Source organism: Helianthus annuus, chromosome 16, assembly GCF_002127325.2.
Source record: "Helianthus annuus cultivar XRQ/B chromosome 16, HanXRQr2.0-SUNRISE, whole genome shotgun sequence".
Classification (NCBI taxonomy): domain Eukaryota; kingdom Viridiplantae; phylum Streptophyta; class Magnoliopsida; order Asterales; family Asteraceae; genus Helianthus; species Helianthus annuus.
The window spans coordinates 50060757-50086742 of record NC_035448.2 but is presented as its reverse complement, the minus strand read 5'-3'; the positions used below and the strand labels follow the sequence as shown (position 1 = coordinate 50086742).

The 25986-nt window shown below is 37.7% G+C and overlaps 1 protein-coding gene across 1 annotated transcript; it reads right to left on the bottom strand.

Annotated features, from left to right (window-relative positions):
• Positions 1-20682: 20682 nt before the first annotated feature.
• Positions 20683-22767, bottom strand: LOC110919331 (leucine-rich repeat extensin-like protein 1). Its single transcript, XM_022163601.2, has 2 exons — positions 21609-22767; positions 20683-21449 (listed from the first exon to the last, which is right to left on the bottom strand). The coding sequence occupies exons 1-2, from the start codon at positions 22765-22767 to the stop codon at positions 20683-20685; spliced, it is 1926 nt and encodes a 641-aa protein (XP_022019293.1).
• Positions 22768-25986: the final 3219 nt, after the last annotated feature.

Below are 25986 nucleotides of genomic sequence, written 5' to 3'. Positions count from 1 at the left end.
GTTTGTGAAACATAAATGCCATAATTTCAATGGGTGGCTGATACTTTTGTTCTTCTCCTCAAAACAAAAACCAAACGAGAACCTGTGTACTCGCTAACTCAAACACTTTGCACGCAATCGAACCCGCTTTCTGACCTGCACCTCAAAACATGTCAAACTTTTCACAACCAAAACCGTTTTTTTTTATTTTTATAATAAAAGTATACTAATAGTTATTATTATTATTATTATTATTATTATTATTATTATTATTATTTAATATTTATTATATTATTATTATTAATGATTACCTAATAATTGATTAATAATTATATAATGATTTTTAATATTATTATTATTATTATTATTATTATTATTATTATTATTATTATTATTATTATTATTAAAACCAATGATTAAGTAATGATTGCAAAATGATTAATACTATAATTATTATTATTATTATTATTATTATTATTATTATTATTATTATTATTATTATTATTATTATTATTATTATTATAAAATCAAAATAGAATCAAGTTGCTGTCTGTCTTCTTCTTCGTTAAACAAACCGAACCGAAACCCTAGTATCACTTCAGCCGCCAAGATGCCAAGATGATGATGATGAGGAGTATAACCGGCGATGATCGGAGATACGATGGTTATTCAGAGGTGGTGATAATGAAGATCAACGGAGAGGACAGTTGCAGGTAGGGGGTGGTCGTCGGAAGCCGGAGTTGGTTGATGAATGACGATGGAGGTTACCGGTGAAGATGATGAGCAGTGGAGATGGCTGCGAGTCGGAACGAGGTTGCAAGTCGGAACAATACGACTCGGAATCAGAAATGTGACTCGAGACCTTAGTCGAAATCAGAGGATATGGGACTCGAAACCGATGGTTGCGACTTGAAAACGTGACTGCGAATGACTCGAGATGAAGATCAAATGTTGATGACTCGAGACCAATTGAGCCGTGAGTCGAGACCTTTGTGAAGTCGAAACCGTGATTGCGATAAGTGGAGTGGACTCGAAACCGTGAATGAAGATGACTCGAAACCTACTGTGTCGAAACCGGTTGTGAAGATAACTCGAAATCAATATGTATTACTCGAGACCGGTTATGATGATGGAGGTTGCGACTGGTACTGTTTCCTTCCAAAGTCATGATTGAAGAGTCGAGACCTCAATTGTAAAGTTGTGAGATGATGACGTAAAACAATCAGATCATTTAGATAATGATGAATAAGGAAGAGTTGTTGTATATTATAATAATTTTATGGAAAGGTTCAATAACTCAACAACTCTCCACCGAAAACTTTGGAAAATTTTGAAAATCAAGATATTTTCGGGAAAACAAAAAGATTACGTCTATTGTTTAAACAACCTTTTTCCAAATTTAAACACCAAAATATACTAATTTTCAAGAAAACCAGATGAATACGATGAAGAACGCGAAGAACACAATGAACAAAAATTTCAAATCTTGAATATTTGATATTACACTGAGCCTAGAAAAAAGGTTCTAATGACTCTGATACCACTTGTAAGTCCCTTATAACTGGATCTTTCAATGATATCAAACCTAATCTTGTGAGACTGCGGAAACCAATCACAAGATGATTCAAGATAAACATAAAAAACTGAAAATCAAAGAACAATACCGAATCACTTTCAACACTTGCACACGATTCTATTACTTGAAAAGCAAAACCGTCTAGTACAAGTGTTTTCTCAACCAATCGCCTCCCACTCTAGCTTCTCTAGGAATTCTGTAACAATAATGTTCAAACCCTAAAACAAGTTAGAAACTTGTTTATATACTAACTCAAGCCCAAGTCCCTACATGGGCTCCCCTTGGGCCTGCTTGGCCCACATGGCCTAAAGCTTGGCCCAAGTGACCTCTAAAGGTCCAAAACCTAATACTAACTAACCCGGTAAGACCCAGTTCGTAACCATAGCCCGCTATGTTAACTTGATGCGTCAGTCTCACACTTTAGGGCCTAACATAATCATCAAACCGCCTCTACACCACCAAACCACCACTAGAAAAACGAACCACCAAACCATCGCCACTTCATCACCCCAACCCACCCTACCTCGGTACACGGCACCACCCCATTTGACCACCGCCTCCAACTACCTAATCACCACTCCACCGCCTCCACCCTCCACTACCTCCACTTCATCTTCTTCAAAAACCACCCACCGCTACTTCATCTTCTTCAAAAACCACCCACCACCACTTCATCTCATCTCAATTCAGAGTTTGTTTGCCACCGTCACTGTAAAAGAATCCCCATTCCGGTACATCCCACAATAGACATTTACACAATTACATAAATAATCAAACCAGATCTGATGATTTAATCGAACAACAACAACAATCAGATCTAGTTAATATGACTAAGATAAACAAACCTAGATTGGGTTAAGGAGGCAGCATGAGTTGTGGAATTGTGGATTGTAATAAGTTACTTGAAAGCTTCAATGGCGGATATGTGTTGCCCCCGAAAAGCAACGTTGCTTTTTGGATCAGTTAGTTGGATTCTTTTTGGAAGTCTTTGTTTGAATGAAGAATTTTGCACAGAGGGATCAATTATTGGATTCATTTTTTTGCATTATATATATTGCAGTGGCGGATCCAGGATTTTTTTCCTATGAGTTCACTTTTTTGGGGTGGTCAAATTTTAACAACTATACATTAAGATTTTAGGGTCGGGTCGGGTCGCGGAACATAATAAAGACATAAATTTTATATTAAATTTCCATTAGCGTTAACCCTAAAGAAATCCATATTCACAATTCCAATCTCATAAACATATTTATACATTATAAATCTAAACCTGCAAACTATATAAAAAAGAAGTAATTATGTTGTTAGATGATTACACTTCACCTTAACACAACACAAATACAAATCTTTTTTTCATATTCTCCATGCCCGATTGGCTTCATCCCATTTCCGCATGAACTTTTTTAATATAACTTGGTTATAACAAATAGATAATCAACATAAATGGTTAAACTTGGGTGTCAGGTGGCTAATATAATTGCTGTCACACCCCGATTTCCACGTGTCTCACCGGTGGGCCCGGTGGGGGATTACCGTGACGATGTTGGCAACAATATAGTCAAACCACACAATTATATAATGCACAGCGGAAGCATAAGATAAATATATAAATTTCAACCTCTGATTGTAATATCAAAATGTATTACAGGGGTTGGATATATCCACAGTGGATCGTAAATAATCATAAATTATTGTTCCATCAGATACTGCAATCAAGCTTGCGAGGCTTATCCCGACGCTAGGGAGCTAATACCAGCCAATTACGTTTAGGTACCTGCACTTAATCTTTTTGGGGAAAATACGTCAGTTTACACTGGTAAATACATTCAACTGACACATTTGAAAATGTTTATTAAAATTGATTTGAATGCACAAGGCACAAACTCTTTTATAACTTGGGAAAATTCATAATGATCTTGTGAACGTTTTACATGTTCTTTTATGCGTTTAGTAGCCCGGGTCGTGCCGGGTTAAAGATTTATAGACACACCACGTTTGCGTAAAACCGTAGTATAAAAACCAACGGCTACGTCTTTTAATTTTAATGTCGACACTTTATACCGGGTGTACGCCTACACCGGGATGTCGATGGTCGTGGCCATTTCGTAAAATGATGCCGAGGATATCCGGGACAACGGTCATTAAACCCCCCAAAGGCTTATAAGCAACAAAACTGTTTAAATGAGCCGATCATATTTAATCAATTAACCACCTAAGCGATGGAATTATATAATGCTCAATCAAGCGGTATTAATATACCGTAACCCAAGCCCATATAGGGGAAATAAGTTAAAGTATTTACCTTTGCAAGTATTAATCCTTAATTTAGATCAAGTCACCGATAGCTTTTACTGGGGCTCCTAATCTGGAACGAAGGTTTTAATTAACCTCTTAGAATCCTAACGGTCCTTATATTAGCCGTAGCTTAAACCGGTTGATTCCGATATATAGATATGGTTAATTCGCACGAAAAGGCGAAAACCGGGAATGGAGTATGATTTGGACCCAACAAGTTCAGTGACTTGTTTTATATGGGTTTATAGTTCATACTCTGGATTTTGGGGTTCAAATGATATTATTTGACCCGTATCGGCTAAATTATGAAAACTAGTTTCATAAGCCGAACCGTGTGCGCAAATAGGCGAAACGGTTAACTATGAGAGTCGTACGCTTATTTCCTAAGTCATCATGCCTTAAATGTGTTGTGGTATCAGTAGGATACCTTCCGTGACGCCCGTAACGAGTTTAAGTTAATATTATGCCCCGTAGGGGCTTTTCGGTCATTTTAAAGACTTAAAAAGGGCTTTTCGAGTTCTACAGGAAATCTGAGTTTCCCGAACAGTTTATAAAGTTTAAAATACTTTATTTATTATTTAAAACCAGTGGCAACTGGAATCGGGTCAAAAGACCTTGTAGAACTCCCGTTTTGGCCAAAAAGGGCATATTCGGTATTTACCGAACCGTAGCCATAACCGCAGGTTATGAGCAAGGTAAAAATTATTAAAAATCTTTAAAATTCCCAAAATATTATTTTACCCCAGTGGGTAAAAGTTTTGGTGACGAAAACTTGGGTTAGATGGGCGTTATGCTAATTGCGCCGTTAATTACAAAACTTTCTTAAAAGTGCGCCTTTTAGCATAACTCTCATTCTAGGCCTCGGATTGACGTGAAACTTTAAGGACATGCTTATAATTAAACAAGCAAGGTTTTGGTCCGTTCACGTGTCCGAAATACTCGTTTTAATTTTAAAATGCCGTTACGGTCAACTTTTAGGCGAATGACGGAAATACGTAAAAGACTCGGATAACTCATGAACCGACCACAGAGGCGTATACCAACATGTGACCTGGTCCTAAGAGAGTCCTAAGGTATATTTATACCTCACTAAAACGGGTCAGAACTGAAGTCAAAGCAAAAGTCAAACTTTTGCGCCATTCGGCTCCGAACCGGTTCAATATAGTAAATGATCGATTCAAACGAGCGCAAACAGGTTTATATACTTATTATCATGTTTTATGATTGTCAAAACAGGTTCCATAACTTGTACATTACAGATTATGCTTAAATCGCTAAAATAGCTTTCTATTGACTTTTTAAGTGCGCGTTTGACTCGACATTTGACATAGTTAGAGTGGTGATCAGAGGGAACCCTTTTAGGGGTTTATTACCTCCATTGATACCAACTTATAACTACTTTTGATTCGTCATAAGACTGAACCATCACTGAGTTATTGTAAAGTCAAACCGTAGTTACGACGGTTTGGTTCTTAGCCATTTACTAAGGAAATGTGAAACCACAAAGGGTTAGATCACTTACAGAAGTTGTGTTCTTGATTATAGAGCAGAGAAAGATGCTTGGAGCTTCTTAGAATGATCAGTAGTTGTGTTTTGAGTTGTGTGAATGTTGTAACTACAACATTGCTATTTATAGTGCAAAATGAACCTCAAGATCATTCCACATTGGTCTATACTGATCATGGATCATGGGCAGGTGTCCCTAAGGTGTATGGGTCGAGTAGGGGGCGCCCATGCTTCATTAATTGAAGATTTGATCGTTCACAAGCTCCAAAAGGCAAGAAACTACAACTTTCTGCATCTGGGCGTTCCACGCGGCCCGCATGGGGATTCAGGCTTCCCTTTACGCGGGTCGCCTAAATCTAAATGTCAGAAACGAATTTACAGGAGGCTCGCGGCCCGCCTACACTTAACCGGTTATTCAACGCGGGTCGCGAGAGGCTTATTTTCCTGATTTTTTAATTCTTTTGTCATGATTATCAGAATCCGGTAATTAATAACGAAATCTTTCGTAATGATTTACCTGACCTTTCGGTTTTGAAGGGGTAACTTTGCGGTTTGGCCCTCGGTTATTTACCGATAGGGGCCTCGTGTTATTTACCCGCATTATTAAGTCCCCGGTTTATTTATTAATTATATTGGAAAGCCTTAACTTTCACTGTTGACGCTTTTAACCCTTCTTCTACGAATTCGATCGTAACTTTCTCGTTTCATATCGAAACTTCGCGAAATTCATATATATTATTTTAGTGAGGGTATAATACCGTTACAAAGTCTTTGGAACGTTAAAGGGTCACTCAGAGGTATTATTAAACATGTTGACACGGTTAACCCCTGTAGTTTGTAATCTCTCACTTTCTTCCGCGTTTTGTTTTTTTTGTACGATCTATAATTTATTCGTTTGAAGGTTTAAGCATTATTTAGGGATACTATACAGTATATTTACCCTTGTTGACATTTATAACCCTCGAATTTATATACTTTCAAGGTTTGTCAAAATTAGTCCTTTATTTATTATAGATGCCACGTGTAAACAAATGACACGTGTTAACACATCATTGGACAAAAATTCGAGGTGTTACATCCTCACCCCCTTAAAATAAATCTCGACCCGAGATTTACTCAAATAAATAGGGGTATTTTTCTTTCATTGTAGCTTCGACTTCCCACGTATATTCAGGACCTCTACGATCATCCCATTTGACTTTTACAATCGGTACGTGCTTTCTGCGAAGCTTCTTCACCTGTCGATCTTTAATCGACAAAGGTTTTTCTATGAACTTTAAGCTTTCATCTATATGCACATCTGTGTGTGGAATCACCAACGATTCGTCGGCGAAGCACTTTTTGAGATTGCAGATGTGGAACACATTGTGAATTCTATTGAGCTCTTCAGGCAAGTTTAGTTTATAGGCAACTGATCCGACTCGTTCAATGACCTCAAAAGGCCCTATGTATCTCGGACTCAGCTTGCCCTTCTTGCCGAAACGCATCACCCCCTTCCAGGGTGACACCTTAAGTAATACCTTTTCACCCACTTCGAAGTGAAAATCCTTAGGCTTTGGATCAGCGTAGCTCTTCTGCCTATCGCGGGCAGCCTTGAGACGTTCCCGGATCTGGACAATCTTGTCCGTTGTCTGGAAAACAATCTCTGGTCCCGATAATTGGACCTCTCCTACTTCCGCCCAACAAACAGGCGATCTGCATTTCCTACCATATAATGCCTCGAAAGGCGCAGCCTTTATGCTGGTGTGGTAGCTATTATTGTAGGAGAATTCGATCAGGGGTAGGTTTTTATCCCAGTTACCACCTAAGTCGATCGCACATGCACGAAGCATGTCTTCTAGCGTTTGGATAGTACGCTTACTTTGACCGTCCGTCTGTGGATGGTAAGCCGTACTAAAGTTTAAACGCGTGCCCAAAGATTGCTGGAAACTTTTCCAGAAATGAGATGTGTATCTAGTATCCCTGTCGGAGATAGTAGACACAGGTATGCCGTGTAAGGCTATAATCTTATCAACATAAAGTTGGGCTAACATATCGGAGCTATACGTCTCCTTGATGGGTAGAAAATGAGCTGATTTAGTCAGCCTATCGACTATGACCCATATTGTGTCATTTCCTTTCCTCATCCTGGTTAGCATGGCAATAAAATCCATAGTTACCATCTCTTACTTCCACTTGGGAAGTTCAAGTTGTTGTAGCATGCCAGACGGCTTTTGATGCTCAGCTTTGACTTGCGCACAAGTCAAGCATTTGGCTACTTAAGCGGCTACAGACTTTTTCGAGCCTATCCACCAACAAATTGCCTTTAGATCCTGGGCATCTTATGGCAATTCTCAGTTGTTGCTTAATTAGGGTTGCGGTCACTAATATATAAGCAATATGAACCGTCTTTCTTATCTTATAACATAAAACTTTCGGAATATTGAGTCAGGCTATATGAGCCTATATCTTAAACCCTACTTAATCAAGGTTTCGATTGTTCTATAAGCAATATGGAGTTTTCGTAATACTCCAGCCCACAGCGGGATGTTGATATTAATTCTACCCGCCTTCCAGGAGGTAAGCAGGGAAAACTTATGAGAAGATAATCTAGATACAGGGAGACTACCGAGATTTTTCATATCTCAGGCTCCAGTTCATTCATTATTGTTTGTGCCAAACAAGTGACACATATAAGTCCACGAATTTCTAATTCGGGAACATTTACTTGGGCAATTCCATTCTGGATATCTTCTTTGAATACTACTAGTCGACTTTAGTACAATATGACCATTGGGATATCTCATGGGTTCCATGTATTAAACCTCCATACTGATCAGGCATGGAAATAATCTATGGGACACATTAGGATACGCCAATCCTCATATGGTACTTTTATCAAACATAGTTTGGCATTCGCAGGCGATAGAAAAACAATGAAAGAAGAAAATAATTAAAATAACATAGGTTGTTGTACTCTATGCGAAGAAAGAGTACTTTTAGATTTTTCAGAAGGATTTCTTGCTGATACGAAAAGAATTGGTTACTAAGGTTCCCTTGGTAAATTATACCTTGCGGATAATATAAAAGTTTGCTAAGCTTATGGTTTATGAAGATTTATGATTGCCTGTATTAAATCAGGACACTTAGCGGAATTATCAATGGAAAAAGGATGATGAACATACTTGATGACATCGTAAACTGCCTTTTGGCGTTCATTAGGTGAGTTCAGGCATTTCTTCCTTTAGCCCTTTCCAGGCTTAGCTGTACCTTCTTGGGCAGCTTTATGGTATCTATCTCTAATACGGTCTTACTCATCACAGTCGTGATAGAATGTATTCTCCAGGTCCCTACATTCCGGGGAAATGATAACCTGTTCCTTAGCAGATGTCACACTGCTTGGATTTTTTTTTTTGGTTCTATTCGACACCGTCCCTAATGTCTTTGCTAGCAATTCTTACATACAGGCTCTTACCGAACCTTCGTTGCTTTTTATTAAGCCTGTATTCGCTCTCTTTCTTAGATTTATGGGAGTTATCTTCCTCCTTTGGTTCGTCCTTCATATACGAAGTGTGAACCAAACTCTTTTCATGAGCAATTGGACATGGTCTTGAATGAAATTCAGAGCGAGGAGCATTCGGCCCTTGGATTGTCTCATGAACTTTCCAAGGTCCTTTCAACTGCTGCGTCAACCACAGCCAGGAGATTAACTCCATTAATATTGAGGTTTACGTTTGTAGTTTTTATTAACCTTCGTCGCATTAATAGTGTTGCGACTGCCGTCTACCTCATCCGAGTTTCCCATACTCGAAACTTGGTACTAATCACCAAGATTTAACAATTATTAGTCATCATTCTGATGGCCTGACTTAGATTAGCCATGGCATTAATAGACCGTAGGGGTTATTCCGTTTTGAACATTCTTAAGGAATGCTATCTGAATGTATATTTATTACGTTTAGCCTAGGTCACAAAAGGACCGTCAATGGCATTTTAAGGTTTGGAGCTAGTCCAATACCTGCTTGACAGGGGACCATAATGTCACAACTGTCTTTGTCACAAGGATGTTTATAAATAGCTCAAAGGCTATCCTTTCATGGCCTTGGTTATATATATGTATATACATAAATGGCACAGAAGCCTGTCGCGAGGGACGTAGAAAGATATGGCGATAAGCCTAGTCTTGAAGGATATAATTAATCATATGGCACGAAGGCCTTGTCGTAATGACATTTAGATGTGGCACAAATGGCCTTGTCTCCAGGACGTTATAGGATATGGCACTAAGGCCTGTCACCAGTGATGTTAACATTCAGTATGGTTAACTTGTCACGAACAACAATTTATAGTACGGGGCTGGTTATGGTTGACTTGAAATACAACTTGTGGATTTGTCACAAGGACATCAATTCATAGGTTGCAACCTCATTAGATCAAGAGTCTTAAGGCTTGAACACAGTTCTTCACCTTTTGGACAGGGAGTCACAGACTACAACTGTCATCGTTTAGACAGGCGATTCTCTTGACAGGAAGGCAATACCAATTTAACATCACTCGTGGATGTCTATCTATAATTATCGTATCTACCGATATTAGTCATGATCACTTCGATCGCATGGACTATTAGGTTTAGGTATCATTCTACCATTTTGAATAGGGAATCATAAGGATCACCACTATTTTGTCTTATCGAAAATAGAGTAAAGTATAGCCCGTAGGGATTTCATCCCTAGGGATGTCAATATCATGAATTTATGATCATCATATTGATGATACTAGTCAGGATCGCATTGATCATATAGATTATTAGGCTTGAGCGCAGCTCACTACTTTTAACTGGGGATCATAGAGATCTTAATGTTTGTGTCACAAATGGACAATATATTATAGCCTGTAGGCAAAACATCACTAAAGGACGTTTAAATAATAAAATCATCGTATTAGATGATGTTAGTCATGATCGTATTGATCATATAGACTATTATGTTTGGACATAGTCCAATATTTTAGGCAGGAGGTCAAAGACCATCACTGTTGTTGTCTTATCGGATGACAAGTTTGGCTTACAGGCATTTCATCACTAACGGATGTTTATAATATGATCGTATCATAGGATGATATAAGCCATGATTTTTACATCACTAGGATAGATAAGGGAATTGGAAGAATCCAATGTAAGGATGACTGTCGTGATCTTCCTGAATCACATTTGTCAAGAGTGCTAACACGTCCTTAGGTGTTTAACAAGGATCTGAATCCTTTGAGTTGGTCTCACCATCTTGGCCGTGTAGACTAGGTCTCACCTTTAAAATTCTTTTTAAACTGCATACTGGCAGGGAAAAGAGGGAGGTTTATTTTATTCAGGATTTTTATCATAAATCCTAATTTAATAAAACATAATTATGGCACAAGAGACCAAGTCACAGGGACAACTTTATATTATCAACCTTGATTTTGTAGAATTAAGGTATTTAGGCCTGAACGTGTTCTTGCCTTTTCTTGACAGGGAGTTGTAAGTTATGACTGTCTTTATTAAAATTTCTGGCCTGGAGGCCTATCAATTAACATCTCGTAAGATGTTAAGACATATAGTCATTGCACTGATGATACGTTCAGCGGTCACAGTAATGACATGACGACATGATCAGTGCCATTAATTTAATCAACTGTCGTTCAGTGGTCATAATAACGGCATGACGGCAGGATTAGCACTTAATTTAATCAACTGACGTTCAGCGGTCATAATAATGACATGACGACAGGATTTGCACTTAATTTGATCAACTGACGTTCAGTGGTCATAATAATGACATGACGGCAGGATTAGCACTTAATTTAATCAAATGACGTTCAGCGGTCATAATAATGACATGACGGCAGGATTAGCACTTAATTTAATCAACTGACGTTCAGTGGTCATAATAATGACATGACGACAGGATTTGCACTTAATTTAATCAACTGACGTTCAGTGGTCATAATAATGACATGACGACAGGATTTGCACTTAATTTAATCAACTGACGTTCAGTGGTCATAATAATGACATGACGACAGGATTAGCACTTAATTTGATCAACTGTCGTTCAGTGGTCATAATAATGACATGACGACAGGATTAGTACTTTAATTTAAATCAACTGTCATTCAGTGGTTATAATAATGACATGATGACAGGATTATCGTCTAGAGGGCTTTGAGCATAGCTCATCCCCTTAGGATGGGGAATCTCAAAAGATCACAATTGTCGATGTCGCAATCGGATAGTGTATTATAGCCCGTGGCACTTCCTCCTTAAGGGATGATTATTTTAATAAGGAAGGTTTGGAATAACCCAATCTAGAGATGACTTACGTGATTTTTATTGAACCACGTTTACCAAGAGTGTTAACATTTTACGGATGTTAACAAGGAATTGAATCTCCTGAATAGGTCCTACCATCTTGGCCTCGTCATATAGGCTAGGTTTACCCTTGAGATTTCTTTTTAAAAATGCCTGCTGGCAGGGAAGGAAGGATATTTATTTTATTTAGGATCTTATCATAAATCCTAATTTATAAGTTAATATTAGCACAATTGGCCTAGTCGCGTAGACAAGTTTAATTTATAAGCCATGATCGTCCGAGATCGAGGCATTTAGTAATAGCACAAAAGGCTTAGTCACAAGGACATATATAATTTATAAGCTATGATTTCAGAGAATCACAGCATGAAGGTATTCTGGCACAATAGGCCTAGTCACTAGGACATTTATACCTTATAAGCTAGGATTTCAGAGAATCAAAGCCTTGAGGTTTGAACCTAGTTCATTATCTTTTTCTGACAGGGAGTCATCGACTACCACTGCCCTTTTTGTTTTATATGACAATTTGTATGGCCTGTAGGCTCTACACCACTAATGGATGTTTTAATAAGTTTGGCCCGTAGGCACCACATCACTAATGGATGTTTTAATAAGTTTGGCCCGTAGGCACTACATCACTAATGGATGTTTAATAAGTTTGGCCCGTAGGCACTACATCACTAATGGATGTTTAATAAGTTTGGCCCGTAGGCACTACATCACTAATGGATGTTTAATAAGTTTGGCCCGTAGGCACTACATCACTAATGGATGTTTAATAAGTTTGGCCCGTAGGCACTACATCACTAATGGATGTTTAATAAGTTTGGCCCGTAGGCACTACATCACTAATGGATGTTTAATAAGTTTGGCCCGTAGGCACTACATCACTAATGGATGTTTTAATATGTTGGCCCGTAGGCAATGCATCACTAATGGATGTCTTTATAATACTGGCCCGTAGGCACTACATCACTAATGGATGTTTTAATAATACTGGCCCGTAGGCACCGCATCACTAATGGATGTCTTTATAATATTGGCCCGTAGGCACTGCATCACTAATGGATGTCTTTATAATTTTGGTCACCTTTATTGGTGATTTAACCCGCGATTTATAAATCATTTAGTTGGGTTTTGAAATCCTTAAAGAATTATTGTATAAGAATGACGTGCGTGATTATAACGAATCACATCTGCCATGAATGTTAACATGCGTACAGAGGTTAACAGGGAATCAGAATCTTTTCAGTTAGGTCGTACCATCTTGACTAGATCTTTAAAAGACCCCAAGCTAGGTTTCACCTTTTAAGATTCTTTATTTAGGCAGATCAAATAAAAGGAATGGTTTTGATTTATTTAATATTTCTTATTTAGAATGAAAGTCTAAACTTAATCATTCCATTATATAAAAGTAAAAAAAAATATAAGGTTGCCCTAAGCGGGACTCGAAAATAATAATGTTGTCCTCGAAGGGACTGAAAGGTAAATATGTTCTTATAAAGACTTATTAAGGAAACGATCTTCAGCAAGAGGAGTTTCTTCTTCATTCATTTCCTGAATGCTTTCTCCTTGGTTGCACGTTTCATCCTGGTCGCGGTACGAAGCTCAGCAGTTCATGACTCCGGATGTGGAGACTTCCTATTACAGCTCCTTCGCTTGGCGACGTATAAAAATTTGGAAGCAAAATTTCCAGATCAGAATTTAGAACATTCCTATGTTAAGTCTAGACTCAAGTATGTGCAATTGTGTCATTGAGATTAAACGCATAAGGATAGTGTTTAATTCACTCAATGTTGGCTCTGATACCAACCTGTCACACCCCGATTTCCACGTGTCTCACCGGTGGGCCCGGTGGGGGATTACCGTGACGATGTTGGCAACAATATAGTCAAACCACACAATTATATAATGCACAGCGGAAGCATAAGATAAATATATAAATTTCAACCTCTGATTGTAATATCAAAATGTATTACAGGGGTTGGATATATCCACAGTGGATCGTAAATAATCATAAATTATTGTTCCATCAGATACTGCAATCAAGCTTGCGAGGCTTATCCCGACGCTAGGGAGCTAATACCAGCCAATTACGTTTAGGTACCTGCACTTAATCTTTTTGGGGAAAATACGTCAGTTTACACTGGTAAATACATTCAACTGACACATTTGAAAATGTTTATTAAAACTGATTTGAATGCACAAGGCACAAACTCTTTTATAACTTGGGAAAATTCATAATGATCTTGTGAACGTTTTACATGTTCTTTTATGCGTTTAGTAGCCTGGGTCGTGCCGGGTTAAAGATTTATAGACACACCACGTTTGCGTAAAACCGTAGTATAAAAACCAACGGCTACGTCTTTTAATTTTAATGTCGACACTTTATACCGGGTGTACGCCTACACCGGGATGTCGATGGTCGTGGCCATTTCGTAAAATGATGCCGAGGATATCCGGGACAACGGTCATTAAACCCCCCAAAGGCTTATAAGCAACAAAACTGTTTAAATGAGCCGATCATATTTAATCAATTAACCACCTAAGCGATGGAATTATATAATGCTCAATCAAGCGGTATTAATATACCGTAACCCAAGCCCATATAGGGGAAATAAGTTAAAGTATTTACCTTTGCAAGTATTAATCCTTAATTTAGATCAAGTCACCGATAGCTTTTACTGGGGCTCCTAATCTGGAACGAAGGTTTTAATTAACCTCTTAGAATCCTAACGGTCCTTATATTAGCCGTAGCTTAAACCGGTTGATTCCGATATATAGATATGGTTAATTCGCACGAAAAGGCGAAAACCGGGAATGGAGTATGATTTGGACCCAACAAGTTCAGTGACTTGTTTTATATGGGTTTATAGTTCATACTCTGGATTTTGGGGTTCAAATGATATTATTTGACCCGTATCGGCTAAATTATGAAAACTAGTTTCATAAGCCGAACCGTGTGCGCAAATAGGCGAAACGGTTAACTATGAGAGTCGTACGCTTATTTCCTAAGTCATCATGCCTTAAATGTGTTGTGGTATCAGTAGGATACCTTCCGTGATGCCCGTAACGAGTTTAAGTTAATATTATGCCCCGTAGGGGCTTTTCGGTCATTTTAAAGACTTAAAAAGGGCTTTTCGAGTTCTACAGGAAATCTGAGTTTCCCGAACAGTTTATAAAGTTTAAAATACTTTATTTATTATTTAAAACCAGTGGAAACTGGAATCGGGTCAAAAGACCTTGTAGAACTCCCGTTTTGGCCAAAAAGGGCATATTCGGTATTTACCGAACCGTAGCCATAACCGCAGGTTATGAGCAAGGTAAAAATTATTAAAAATCTTTAAAATTCCCAAAATATTATTTTACCCCAGTGGGTAAAAGTTTTGGTGACGAAAACTTGGGTTAGATGGGCGTTATGCTAATTGCGCCGTTAATTACAAAACTTTCTTAAAAGTGCGCCTTTTAGCATAACTCTCATTCTAGGCCTCGGATTGACGTGAAACTTTAAGGACATGCTTATAATTAAACAAGCAAGGTTTTGGTCCGTTCACGTGTCCGAAATACTCGTTTTAATTTTAAAAGGCCGTTACGGTCAACTTTTAGGCGAATGACGGAAATACGTAAAAGACTCGGATAACTCATGAACCGACCATAGAGGCGTATACCAACATGTGACCTGGTCCTAAGAGAGTCCTAAGGTATATTTATACCTCACTAAAACGGGTCAGAACTGAAGTCAAAGCAAAAGTCAAACTTTTGCGCCATTCGGCTCCGAACCGGTTCAATATAGTAAATGATCGATTCAAACGAGCGCAAACAGGTTTATATACTTATTATCATGTTTTATGATTGTCAAAACAGGTTCCATAACTTGTACATTACAGATTATGCTTAAATCGCTAAAATAGCTTTCTGTTGACTTTTTAAGTGCGCGTTTGACTCGACATTTGACATAGTTAGAGTGGTGATCAGAGGGAACCCTTTTAGGGGTTTATTACCTCCATTGATACCAACTTATAACTACTTTTGATTCGTCATAAGACTGAACCATCACTGAGTTATTGTAAAGTCAAACCGTAGTTACGACAGTTTGGTTCTTAGCCATTTACTAAGGAAATGTGAAACCACAAAGGGTTAGATCACTTACAGAAGTTGTGTTCTTGATTATAGAGCAGAGAAAGATGCTTGGAGCTTCTTAGAATGATCAGTAGTTGTGTTTTGAGTTGTGTGAATGTTGTAACTACAACATTGCTATTTATAGTGCAAAATGAACCTCAAGATCATTCCACATTGGTCTATACTGATCATGGATCATGGGCAGGTGTCCCTAAGGTGTATGGGTCGAGTAGGGGGCGCCCATGCTTCATTAATTGAAGATTTGATCGTTCACAAGCTCCAAAAGGCAAGAAACTACAACTTTCTGCATCTGGGCGTTCCACGCGGCCCGCATGGGGATTCAGGCTTCCCTTTACGCGGGTCGCCTAAATCTAAATGTCAGAAACGAATTTACAGGAGGCTCGCGGCCCGCCTACACTTAACCGGTTATTCAACGCGGGTCGCGAGAGGCTTATTTTCCTGATTTTTTAATTCTTTTGTCATGATTATCAGAATCCGGTAATTAATAACGAAATCTTTCGTAATGATTTACCTGACCTTTCGGTTTTGAAGGGGTAACTTTGCGGTTTGGCCCTCGGTTATTTACCGATAGGGGCCTCGTGTTATTTACCCGCATTATTAAGTCCCCGGTTTATTTATTAATTATATTGGAAAGCCTTAACTTTCACTGTTGACGCTTTTAACCCTTCTTCTACGAATTCGATCGTAACTTTCTCGTTTCATATCGAAACTTCGTGAAATTCATATATATTATTTTAGTGAGGGTATAATACCGTTACAAAGTCTTTGGAACGTTAAAGGGTCACTCAGAGGTATTATTAAACATGTTGACACAGTTAACCCCTGTAGTTTGTAATCTCTCACTTTCTTCCGCGTTTTGTTTTTTTTGTACGATCTATAATTTATTCGTTTGAAGGTTTAAGCATTATTTAGGGATACTATACAGTATATTTACCCTTGTTGACATTTATAACCCTCGAATTTATATACTTTCAAGGTTTGTCAAAATTAGTCCTTTATTTATTATAGATGCCACGTGTAAACAAATGACACGTGTTAACACATCATTGGACAAAAATTCGAGGTGTTACAATTGCAAATAATATCAAAAGATTATATTGCCCTCCCTAAAATAAAAACCATCAAGGTTATCTTTATAGTAATTTAAATAATACCTAAATATCAAATTAACAAATTAAAAAATTAACATCCGGAATCATAGTCTCCAATTCTATGTTTCAAAGACTAACATCAAAATTCACTAATCATAGATCTATACATGATTAAAAATTCTATGTTTCAAATTTTAATGCCTAAACAATACCATATAACAAAATCATCTAAAAAGTTTCAACAAATTAATAAACAGCAATCAACAAATCAAGCAACAACTTTAGCAAATTGAGTGGAAAAGGTAGAAAAAACACATGAGAAGAGAGTTATAAACATACGATGGATGGAGTGGTGGAGCGGAGATGGCGGCCAGAGGTGGAGAAGAGACGACGGCCGGAGGTGGAGCAGGGGATGGTGTGAGTGGTGGTCGCTAGAGAGGGACGAGGGGTGGAGTGGAGGCTGTGCTTGCACTGTGCGTTAATGTTGTTCTAACTTCTTCTAAACCCTAAATGTATTTAAATTTAAAAAAGAAAAAAAAAGGAACATAAAAAACTCAGTTGGATGTCTGATGCAGGATTCGAACCCGGGATGTGAAGATAGAAGAAATGCGTTGTAACCAGTGGACCAACACAACATTTATGTTTATGGGTTCACCAAATTTTTATTTATGGGTTCCTTTTCGGTTTTCTATATACATTTACACTACATATTAAAAGCCGACTGGGTTCTTGGGAACCCGATCTTTGTACATAAGTCCGCCCCTGATATATTGTGTTTCACAAACCATAATTCCAAACGCCTCTGATTTCTCTTTGATTTTACATCGTCAATTCAAAGTTTGTTTGAATGAAGAGTTTTGCACAGGTGGTATGGAGAATAAGTGAGGTGGTAGATGGTGGGTCCCATGTGTGTGAGAGAGAAAAGTAGAGAGTAGAGAGAGAGATATGGCTCGTATTATATATAATACTTAGTTAATTGATTTTGTTTTACTTAAGGGCATTTATTTAACACTAAAAACTAATCCTCATCCACGTCAGAGACTATCCGGAAACGAAAATTGAAAAGTTTGATACTATAGAAGTAATTTTAGAAAGTTAGGAATAAACGTAAAAAAAAAAAAAAAAAAAAGCAAACCACAGCTATCCAAACATTTAACTCCATATTATATTTGGTCAATAAAGTTAGTGTACCATAAAGCATCATCGATTCCACATGCTCATAAGAGTCAAAAACATCCCATTGACCAACCAATTTTGTCTTAACTCTACCATCTAGTGGAGGAGGGGGTTGACTTTTGACGTCTAGCTATATTGTTGGAACATAACTGCTGACACACTCCACCTCTTCATGACAGTACTATCATAACTAAAAGGAAGTGCATGCCTTCTTTGATTATTAGTGCATGCCTATTAGGCTTTGTGGTGTGTAGCCCGCCACCTCATCCATGTTTAGCGCCCTTCTCCGTCATCGACCACCTCCAGGTTGTTAAAAGGGGGCGTCAACCCTTGTCCGCCACCATGATAACGAGCAAAAAAGGTGTGTAGGTGGGGCCCACCTCTTTTCAACCAATAAAATCATTTTTTTTAATTTTGTTTAATAGAGAGGCTTTATACCACACTATGCAAGTTAAAGAGAGGGCTTTAAAGCCCCCCATATGACGTGATGCCTAGATGTATCTGACGTGATGTGATAAAGTTTTATCCTGATGAAAAGTTTTATACCACACCCTCCAACCTTAGGGCTTGTTCCATTGGAATCTTAGAAAAGTTTTATCCTGATGAATATTGCGCCTTTTAGCATTTCATTTTTCAACACTTGACCTAAACCTAAAAACTATTACTAAAGGATAATAATGGAACAAAACTAGCATAAACTAAAAGAATTCGTTTCCATAAATCATGAATAAATGAAGTTAATAACTTTTTTTCAAGTCGAACAAGATCAACGAAGTGCAAAAATCATCTGAAATTTACAATTTACATCGTAGATTTTTCGGCATTTATGGTGAGAGAAGTGTGGTTTTGCCCTAAGTACGTTCCACTACAATTTGATACAACAAAAGAAATCAATTGCCGAATTCATAGCTAGGAAGAAACTCCAATGATCGGCAGTGAGAAAGAGAGAGAGGAATACCATGTACACGAACCATGATAATATACAGATATATGTCAGTAGCTAATAAATAAGTGTCTTGTGAGCCATAGATACAGGTACAATTCCGACAATCGTTTCAAGAGGATATAGATACATGTTTTACGTTGATCGAATCATAAAAACATATAGCGGTACCGGTATCAATCTTGTTCCGCTAATATTGATTAGGTTACCGCTCGAGTTCTATAGCGCGATGTATAGAAAGCTGTAGGTACTAGTAGCGATGGTTTTCGAATGGAAGTAGTTCGGTCTGCTACCGAAAAAAAAAACAAAAAAAATATTGATTATATTTGACTCACTCAAATTAAACTTTTATCGGATAATAGATAAAAAAATATATATAAGCATGTTTCAACAGTACATTCAATATTTTATAAAATGTTATATTATATTACTAAGATAACGAAAAGAGTAACAACATCAATCTATATTTAAAAAATACTAAATGGCGAGACAACTTTGATGACATGTGTGTTTGTGTTTCGATCACTTATACATTACTATTCACAACTCGATTTCGAGTAAAATTTATATCCAGATGTAGATAAGCATGTTATATTATATAAGCATGTCGCAACGTGTACAAGGAATTTTATAATACACCGTATTTGAAAAGTTATAGGCAAAAAACAAAATAATTTAATAATGAATTAATATAATAATAATCGAAATTTTATAAAACGTTATATTATATTACTTATATAACAAAAAAGGTAAACGACACCGGTATATAGAAATAAAAAAATAAACAAAGAGTCGAATTTAATGATACGTATGCTTTTGTCACGCTCACTTGTATATTATTATTCACAACTTGGTTTTGAGTCAAATTTATATGTAGACGTATATAAAAATAAGCATATTGCAACGACACAATCAGAACTTTTATAATACATCATATCTAAATAAACTTATTGCAACGACACAGTCAGAACTTTATAATACATCATATCTAAAAAGTTGTAAGCGAAAAACAAAATACGAAAATATTTATAATAATAAACCAATTATAAAAATTAAAAAAATTCAGGAGATTAAAGTAGTCGATAAATTGAATACACTAACGTAAGTTCTCTTATATATGTTTGAGAGATAAGAAATATTCTCAATCATAATTTGGATATCAAAGGAGATTAGAGAAACTCTCCTATCACACCAAACACCAAATTGAATATTCCAATAAATAAGTTTCATTGCTTACTTAAATCTTATCTCGTTTTAGGTTAAAGTAGTCGATAAATTCCAAGGGTACACAAAACCTCTGTTTGGTAGATACATATGATAAACTAAACCTCTGTTTGGTAGAATGGTAGATGAAATCAATACATAATTGTCACATAGTTAGCACTGTTTAATACATGAAGTTCAAACAAATTTGATAACCTGTTTCTTAACTCAATTAAACACAAGACCCAAACAGATAAATATGAGCCTGTGGATCTTGTTTTATACACATTAGCTTGCTAGTTTAATTGCATACCCCAAATTGATAATGTTTTAATATTAAAAGTCATTTTATTCGGTCAAGATCTTGGAAGCTATGTTCCTTATTCTCGTACACATCTTTATTACACTTAGTAATTATAAGAAGAATACGAGTAACATGAAGAAGAAAAATCTATCTCTTGCATATGACCCCTCGTCCGCTCAAACCACTTTGACATATCAGGCTTGGCAATTCCAAGTTCAAAGAGGAACCGTTTTCATGGCTGCTGCCCTTAAACTTAGCGACAGAACAATCAGTCGCAAACGAATTTGCACTCACAAACTTGTTATCCCCACCCATCACAGGCATTAACACGCCCATTTTCACCTTGCTCACATAGTCACTCCTGTAAGTCTGTCCCAACACCCCGTCCACTTCATCACTTAATGAAAAGAACTTGAACTTGAGATCAAGATGCGCAAAGCAGTCATCGTCGGTTATACCATAGTTATGGATCCTTGATTCTTTCGTTGTTATTGGAACCGCTTTAGCAGTGATCTTGAACAGGTTTTCAACTTCAACAACAATGTTGTTGGTATCTTGAATCCGAGTGATTGAAGTTGAGGAAGACTGCCATTTGGAACCTTCGGTTTTAGGTAGAAGGATAGTTTCCCCATCAAATGTGATGGAGATACGATCATTGTCGTCATTCCAGTTAGAGGTTTTTTGAGCATTGATTTGTAGTTTGTGGTTGTCAAAAAGAACCCCAATGGATTGAACCCAGGTAAAATCCCGGCCCATGTTTTTGTTTCGCTTGCCAATGAAGTGGCCATTAATGTGTAGATTGTTATCGGCAACAAGGCAAAAATCTTTATCCTTCTTTCCATGGAAATAGAAAGTGATGCCATCAGCACCAATGAAACGAGGATCCTGGCAAACTGCTCCAGGCATGTCGCAAGCTGCAAATTTAGATACATATTTAGGTGGCTATACGTATATAATTTTGACTCAAATGTAACTGAAGTATTATTAAAATTCAAGGTGGTTAATATACATGAAAAAAAAGATATATTAGAGTTTATAAATAAACTAAAGAAATAGAGTTGTGAAGAACATACTACAAACTGGCTTGCATGTAACACAATCAACAGTACATTGATTAGGACAAGAAGCAGGGCAAACATGCTCAGTGGCATAACATTGGGGATAGTTGCTGTTTTTGCACTTGGCTTTCTTTGGTTGAGGTGGTGGAGTAGGGAACCATGTAGGAGGTGATGGGGAAGGTGTGGGGGTAGGCGGTGATGGAGGATTTGATGGGGATGGTGTCGGTGGTGAAGGGGTGTTGGGAGATGGTGAGGACGGTGTTGGAGGAGTGGACTCTGTTGGTGGAGAAGGGGTGGTAGGAGGTGGTGAGGAAGGAGTTGGTGGTGTGGAATCTGTTGGAGGTGAAGGGGTGGTAGGAGGTGGTGAGGATGGGGTTGGGGTTGGGGTTGGCGGTGTTGAATCTGTTGGTGGTGAAGGGGTGGTGGGAGGTGGTGAGGATGGGTTTGGGGTTGGGGTTGGTGGTGTTGAGTCTGTTGGAGGTGAAGGGGTGGTAGGAGGTGGTGAGGATGGCGTTGGTGGTGTTGAGTCTATTGGAGGTGAAGGGGTGGTAGGAGGTGGTGATGACGGTGTTGGAGGTGAAGGGACGACTGGAGGTGGTGATGACGGAGTTGGTGGAGAAGGGGTGGTGGGAGGTGGTGATGACGGTGTTGGAGGTGAAGGAGTGGTGGGAGGTGGGGATGACGGAGTTGGAGGCGAAGGAGTGGTGGGAGGTGGTGATGACGGTGTTGGAGGTGAAGGAGTGGTGGTAGGTGGGGATGACGGAGTTGGTGGTGAAGGAGTGGTGGGAGGTGATGATGACGGAGTTGGTGGTGAAGGAGTGGTGGGAGGTGGTGAGTAAGGAGGCGGTGAGTAAGCATGTGTTGATGGTGTGGGAGTGGTTGGAGATGGCGGAGTAATGGTGGGAGGTGAAGATGGTGGGGGTTCTAATTCAGGCGGTGATGGTGTAGTGGAGCCAATACAAATAGGTTTGCATGACTGACAATGAACGGTACACCCATTATCACAAAACTTAGGACAAACATGCACCAAGTTGTAACATTGTTTGTATGACGGGTCTTTACAAGTTGCTTGGCTTGGGTTGTTAGCAATTCCCGGTGGGGTTGCCGCATCACCAACTGCGAACAATATCACCACCACAAATAATATAACATGACAAACGATTGACCGAGCCATTACAGCCCAGACTTGAATATACTCTCAAAATTTAGAATTAATTTGTAGCAGTAAAGGTATACTCAGTTGTTTATGTAGTTGTTTATGTGTATTGAATTGGTGCTTATTGGGACTCATAGCCTGCATACTTATTGGCAAATGAAATGCATGCATAAGCCTGAACAACTAATCAAGTAACAACGAAGTACCTTCGATTCAAGGCGTCTTTCAAACACTTTTTTGTTAGCTTTAGGTATAAATTTGGAATCCCTTGATTAGTAAGGTATATCCTACCTTTACCCAAAAAGGAATCTACCTTCTATTATATGGCAGTTAATGAACAATTTGGGAACCTAAATCCATATATTTAAGAGGGAATGGGTAAAAAAAGTTAATACTCTAACACGTCTAATTGGTAAACATAGATTTTTTTCATATAAATGATTAAATAATTAAATATGGTATGAATTTACATCGAGATAGTTAGTAAACGGCCAACAAGCTGCACCGCTACCTCTTTTTGAATAGCAAAACTAAGTCTTTTAAAAACTAAGTCCATAGATCTTGGGGTTATAACATTACTATACATAACCCTTTGAACTCGACTAAGTAGGTCCGCAGCCTCTGGCGCTAGAAAACCAAAAGTATCAAAAGCAAATGGGATAAATAGGTGCTGGTTGTCAAGGCACGCTTTCTCGTGTTTGGTCACTTTACCCAAAACAGCCTTTAAAGCAGCATGACCCACCGTGAAAGCACTACCTCGTAAGCCCACAAGCGGGGAAACTTCTGTTAGATCCACACAGGCACGTTTTCCTCCTACCCATCCAAAGACCAGAATGTCGGCTGGTCGAAGGGTAGATCACGTTTCCAACGGGTCAGTTAAGAAATTAACGGGTGCCTCTTTTTTTATCAAAAATACCAGCGCGCCTGAATATGTCAAAAAGGACATCCCTAATCAAATCATGTCAGTATTTGAACCCCGGGAGCTCTCTAAATTGAATTGCATGCTTCCCAAAAGAATTCAAAAGGGTCTATATATTCACACACCCTAGTCCCTATTTACACACCCTCATATATGCCTTGTATAGGTCTATACGTCACGTATAACCTTTTTCAATTTCCAAGAGAATCTCTGATTATGTCATATTTTGTCTTATATGCCCCGTATATGCCTCTATAGGCCTATATGAGGCGTATAGACGAAAAAGACTATTTTACCCTTGAGTTAGGCCTAGACTAGGGGTAAATTGGTCTTTTTTGCCTCCTTTATATGCCTAGTATAGGCATGTATGTGGCGTATGTATATAATGCAAATTACCATTTTAGCCCTGAGTTGGGCCTAGACTAGGGGCAAAACAAGGCTATAATGGTCTTTTGGACCGCACTATATGCCCAGTCTAACCCTATATGCGGCATGTATTTTTAACTTTTTTTTTTGTTTTCTCTTTTTAATATCCATAATACTAATATTAATTATAAAAAAACTCATATTAATATCAATAACACTAATATTATTCCATATATAAATAACTAACTTTTTCATGCATAAACACTTGTAACTTGTGCTTTGGGGATTTTTCAAAAAAAACTTGATTTTTTAGTTTTCACCCAAAGGTTTTTACCTTTTCCAATTTTAACCCTATAAAATTTATTTTTTTAACTTTAACTCAAAACTTTTCATTATTTGCAATTTAACTTCACAACTTTTGTCAATTATATTTTTCGCTTTTGGTTTAACGTTTTTACGTTTCGTTACGTATAGTTCTAAATTTTTCGAGTTAATACGACGCAACGTACGAGTGTGGTTCAACTTTTTTATGTTTTGTTTCAAATTTTGCAAGTTAACACGGCTCAACGTTCATATGTGGTTCAATGTTTTTACCTTTATTTTTTCATGTTTGACAGGTTCGTCGCAACACACAGATCCTAGGTCGAGTCAGTTTTGGTGGTCGATCACGGTCGTGTGACGTCAGTACTATTTGACACCGTTTTATGCCCCGCCGCAACGCGGGGTGTGCTTTGAGGGTTTTCCAAAGAAAAAATGGTTATGCATATGGTTGTCGTAACCTTGACTTTAGGGGTTTTCAAAAAAAAAAAAATGATTTTTTTTACTTTTCACCAAAAAGTATTTCATAAACTTTTTATCTTTTGCAATCTATCATCACAACTTTTTTTTTTTTTACTTTCAACTTTGATCCTTTATAGTTTTCATTTTCCGCAAATTTTCCGCTTTATGCTTGGTTCTAAATTTTGTGACTTAACACATCGCAACGTGCGTCTTTGGTTTAACGTTTTTACGTTTCGTTCTAAATTTTGCGAGTTAACACGACGCAACGTGCGTGTATGGGTGAACGTTTTTACATCGTATATTTTTCTCCTGTTTGAGAGGTTTAACATAACGTGCGAGTCCTATGTCGACTTAGTTATAACTAAAGAATCCCCGCCGCATTGCGGCGGGTCTCAATTCTAGTTAGTTATAAAAAAACTCATATTAATTATAATAACTCTAATATTAATTATAAAAAACTCATATTAATTATAATAACTCGTATAGGCCTTTAGGTGTAGTATAAGTCTTGCATAGGACTATAGGTGTGGTTTAGTTCTCGTATAGTCCTATACAGGTGTTATATCATATCATGTACTTGTTATTTTTATTTATTTAAAATAGAAAACTTATTTTTGTATAAAAGTTTGATAAAACGATTAATATTGTATAAAATTTTGTTAAAAAAATATATATACGCCCCATATAGGCCTATACGTGACATATATATGGGGCATGAGTCATATACGAGACCTATACGAGGGGTCTTATACGCCCTGTATAGGCTTATACAAGGCATATAGGAGCAGTCAAACCAGAACTGACATGAGTCAGACACTGAGTTTGATATAACCCTATACGCCTCGTATAGGCTTATACGAGGCAAAGGGTGTGCAAATAGACAGATATAGTGTGTGGATAGTTTGAGCCATTCAAAAACGCCTTATAACAAACAGGGCATATCTGGGAATAATGGAATCATGAGCCTATAATTACGGACAGTACGGTAATGACATTGTAGACACTTTTAAGTAATCTGTAATAATGTCTCCAAATTACCAGCCATCTCATATATATTATATTTGACGTAAACATAATGTAAGTTCAGTTTAAAGCATCTTTGAGTCCACATGCTTATCAAAGTCAAAAACATCCCATTCGCATGGCTTACTTCTAGTGCAGCGTTGTGTTTT

Coding starts and splice junctions, on each gene's coding strand:
- LOC110919331 (XM_022163601.2), bottom strand. CDS start 22,767: ATGGCTCGGTCAATCGTTTGTCATGTTATATTATTTGTGGTGGTGATA. Junction 21,450..21,608: donor TACATGCAAGCCAGTTTGTA/GTATGTTCTTCA, acceptor CTAAATTTGCAG/CTTGCGACATGCCTGGAGCA.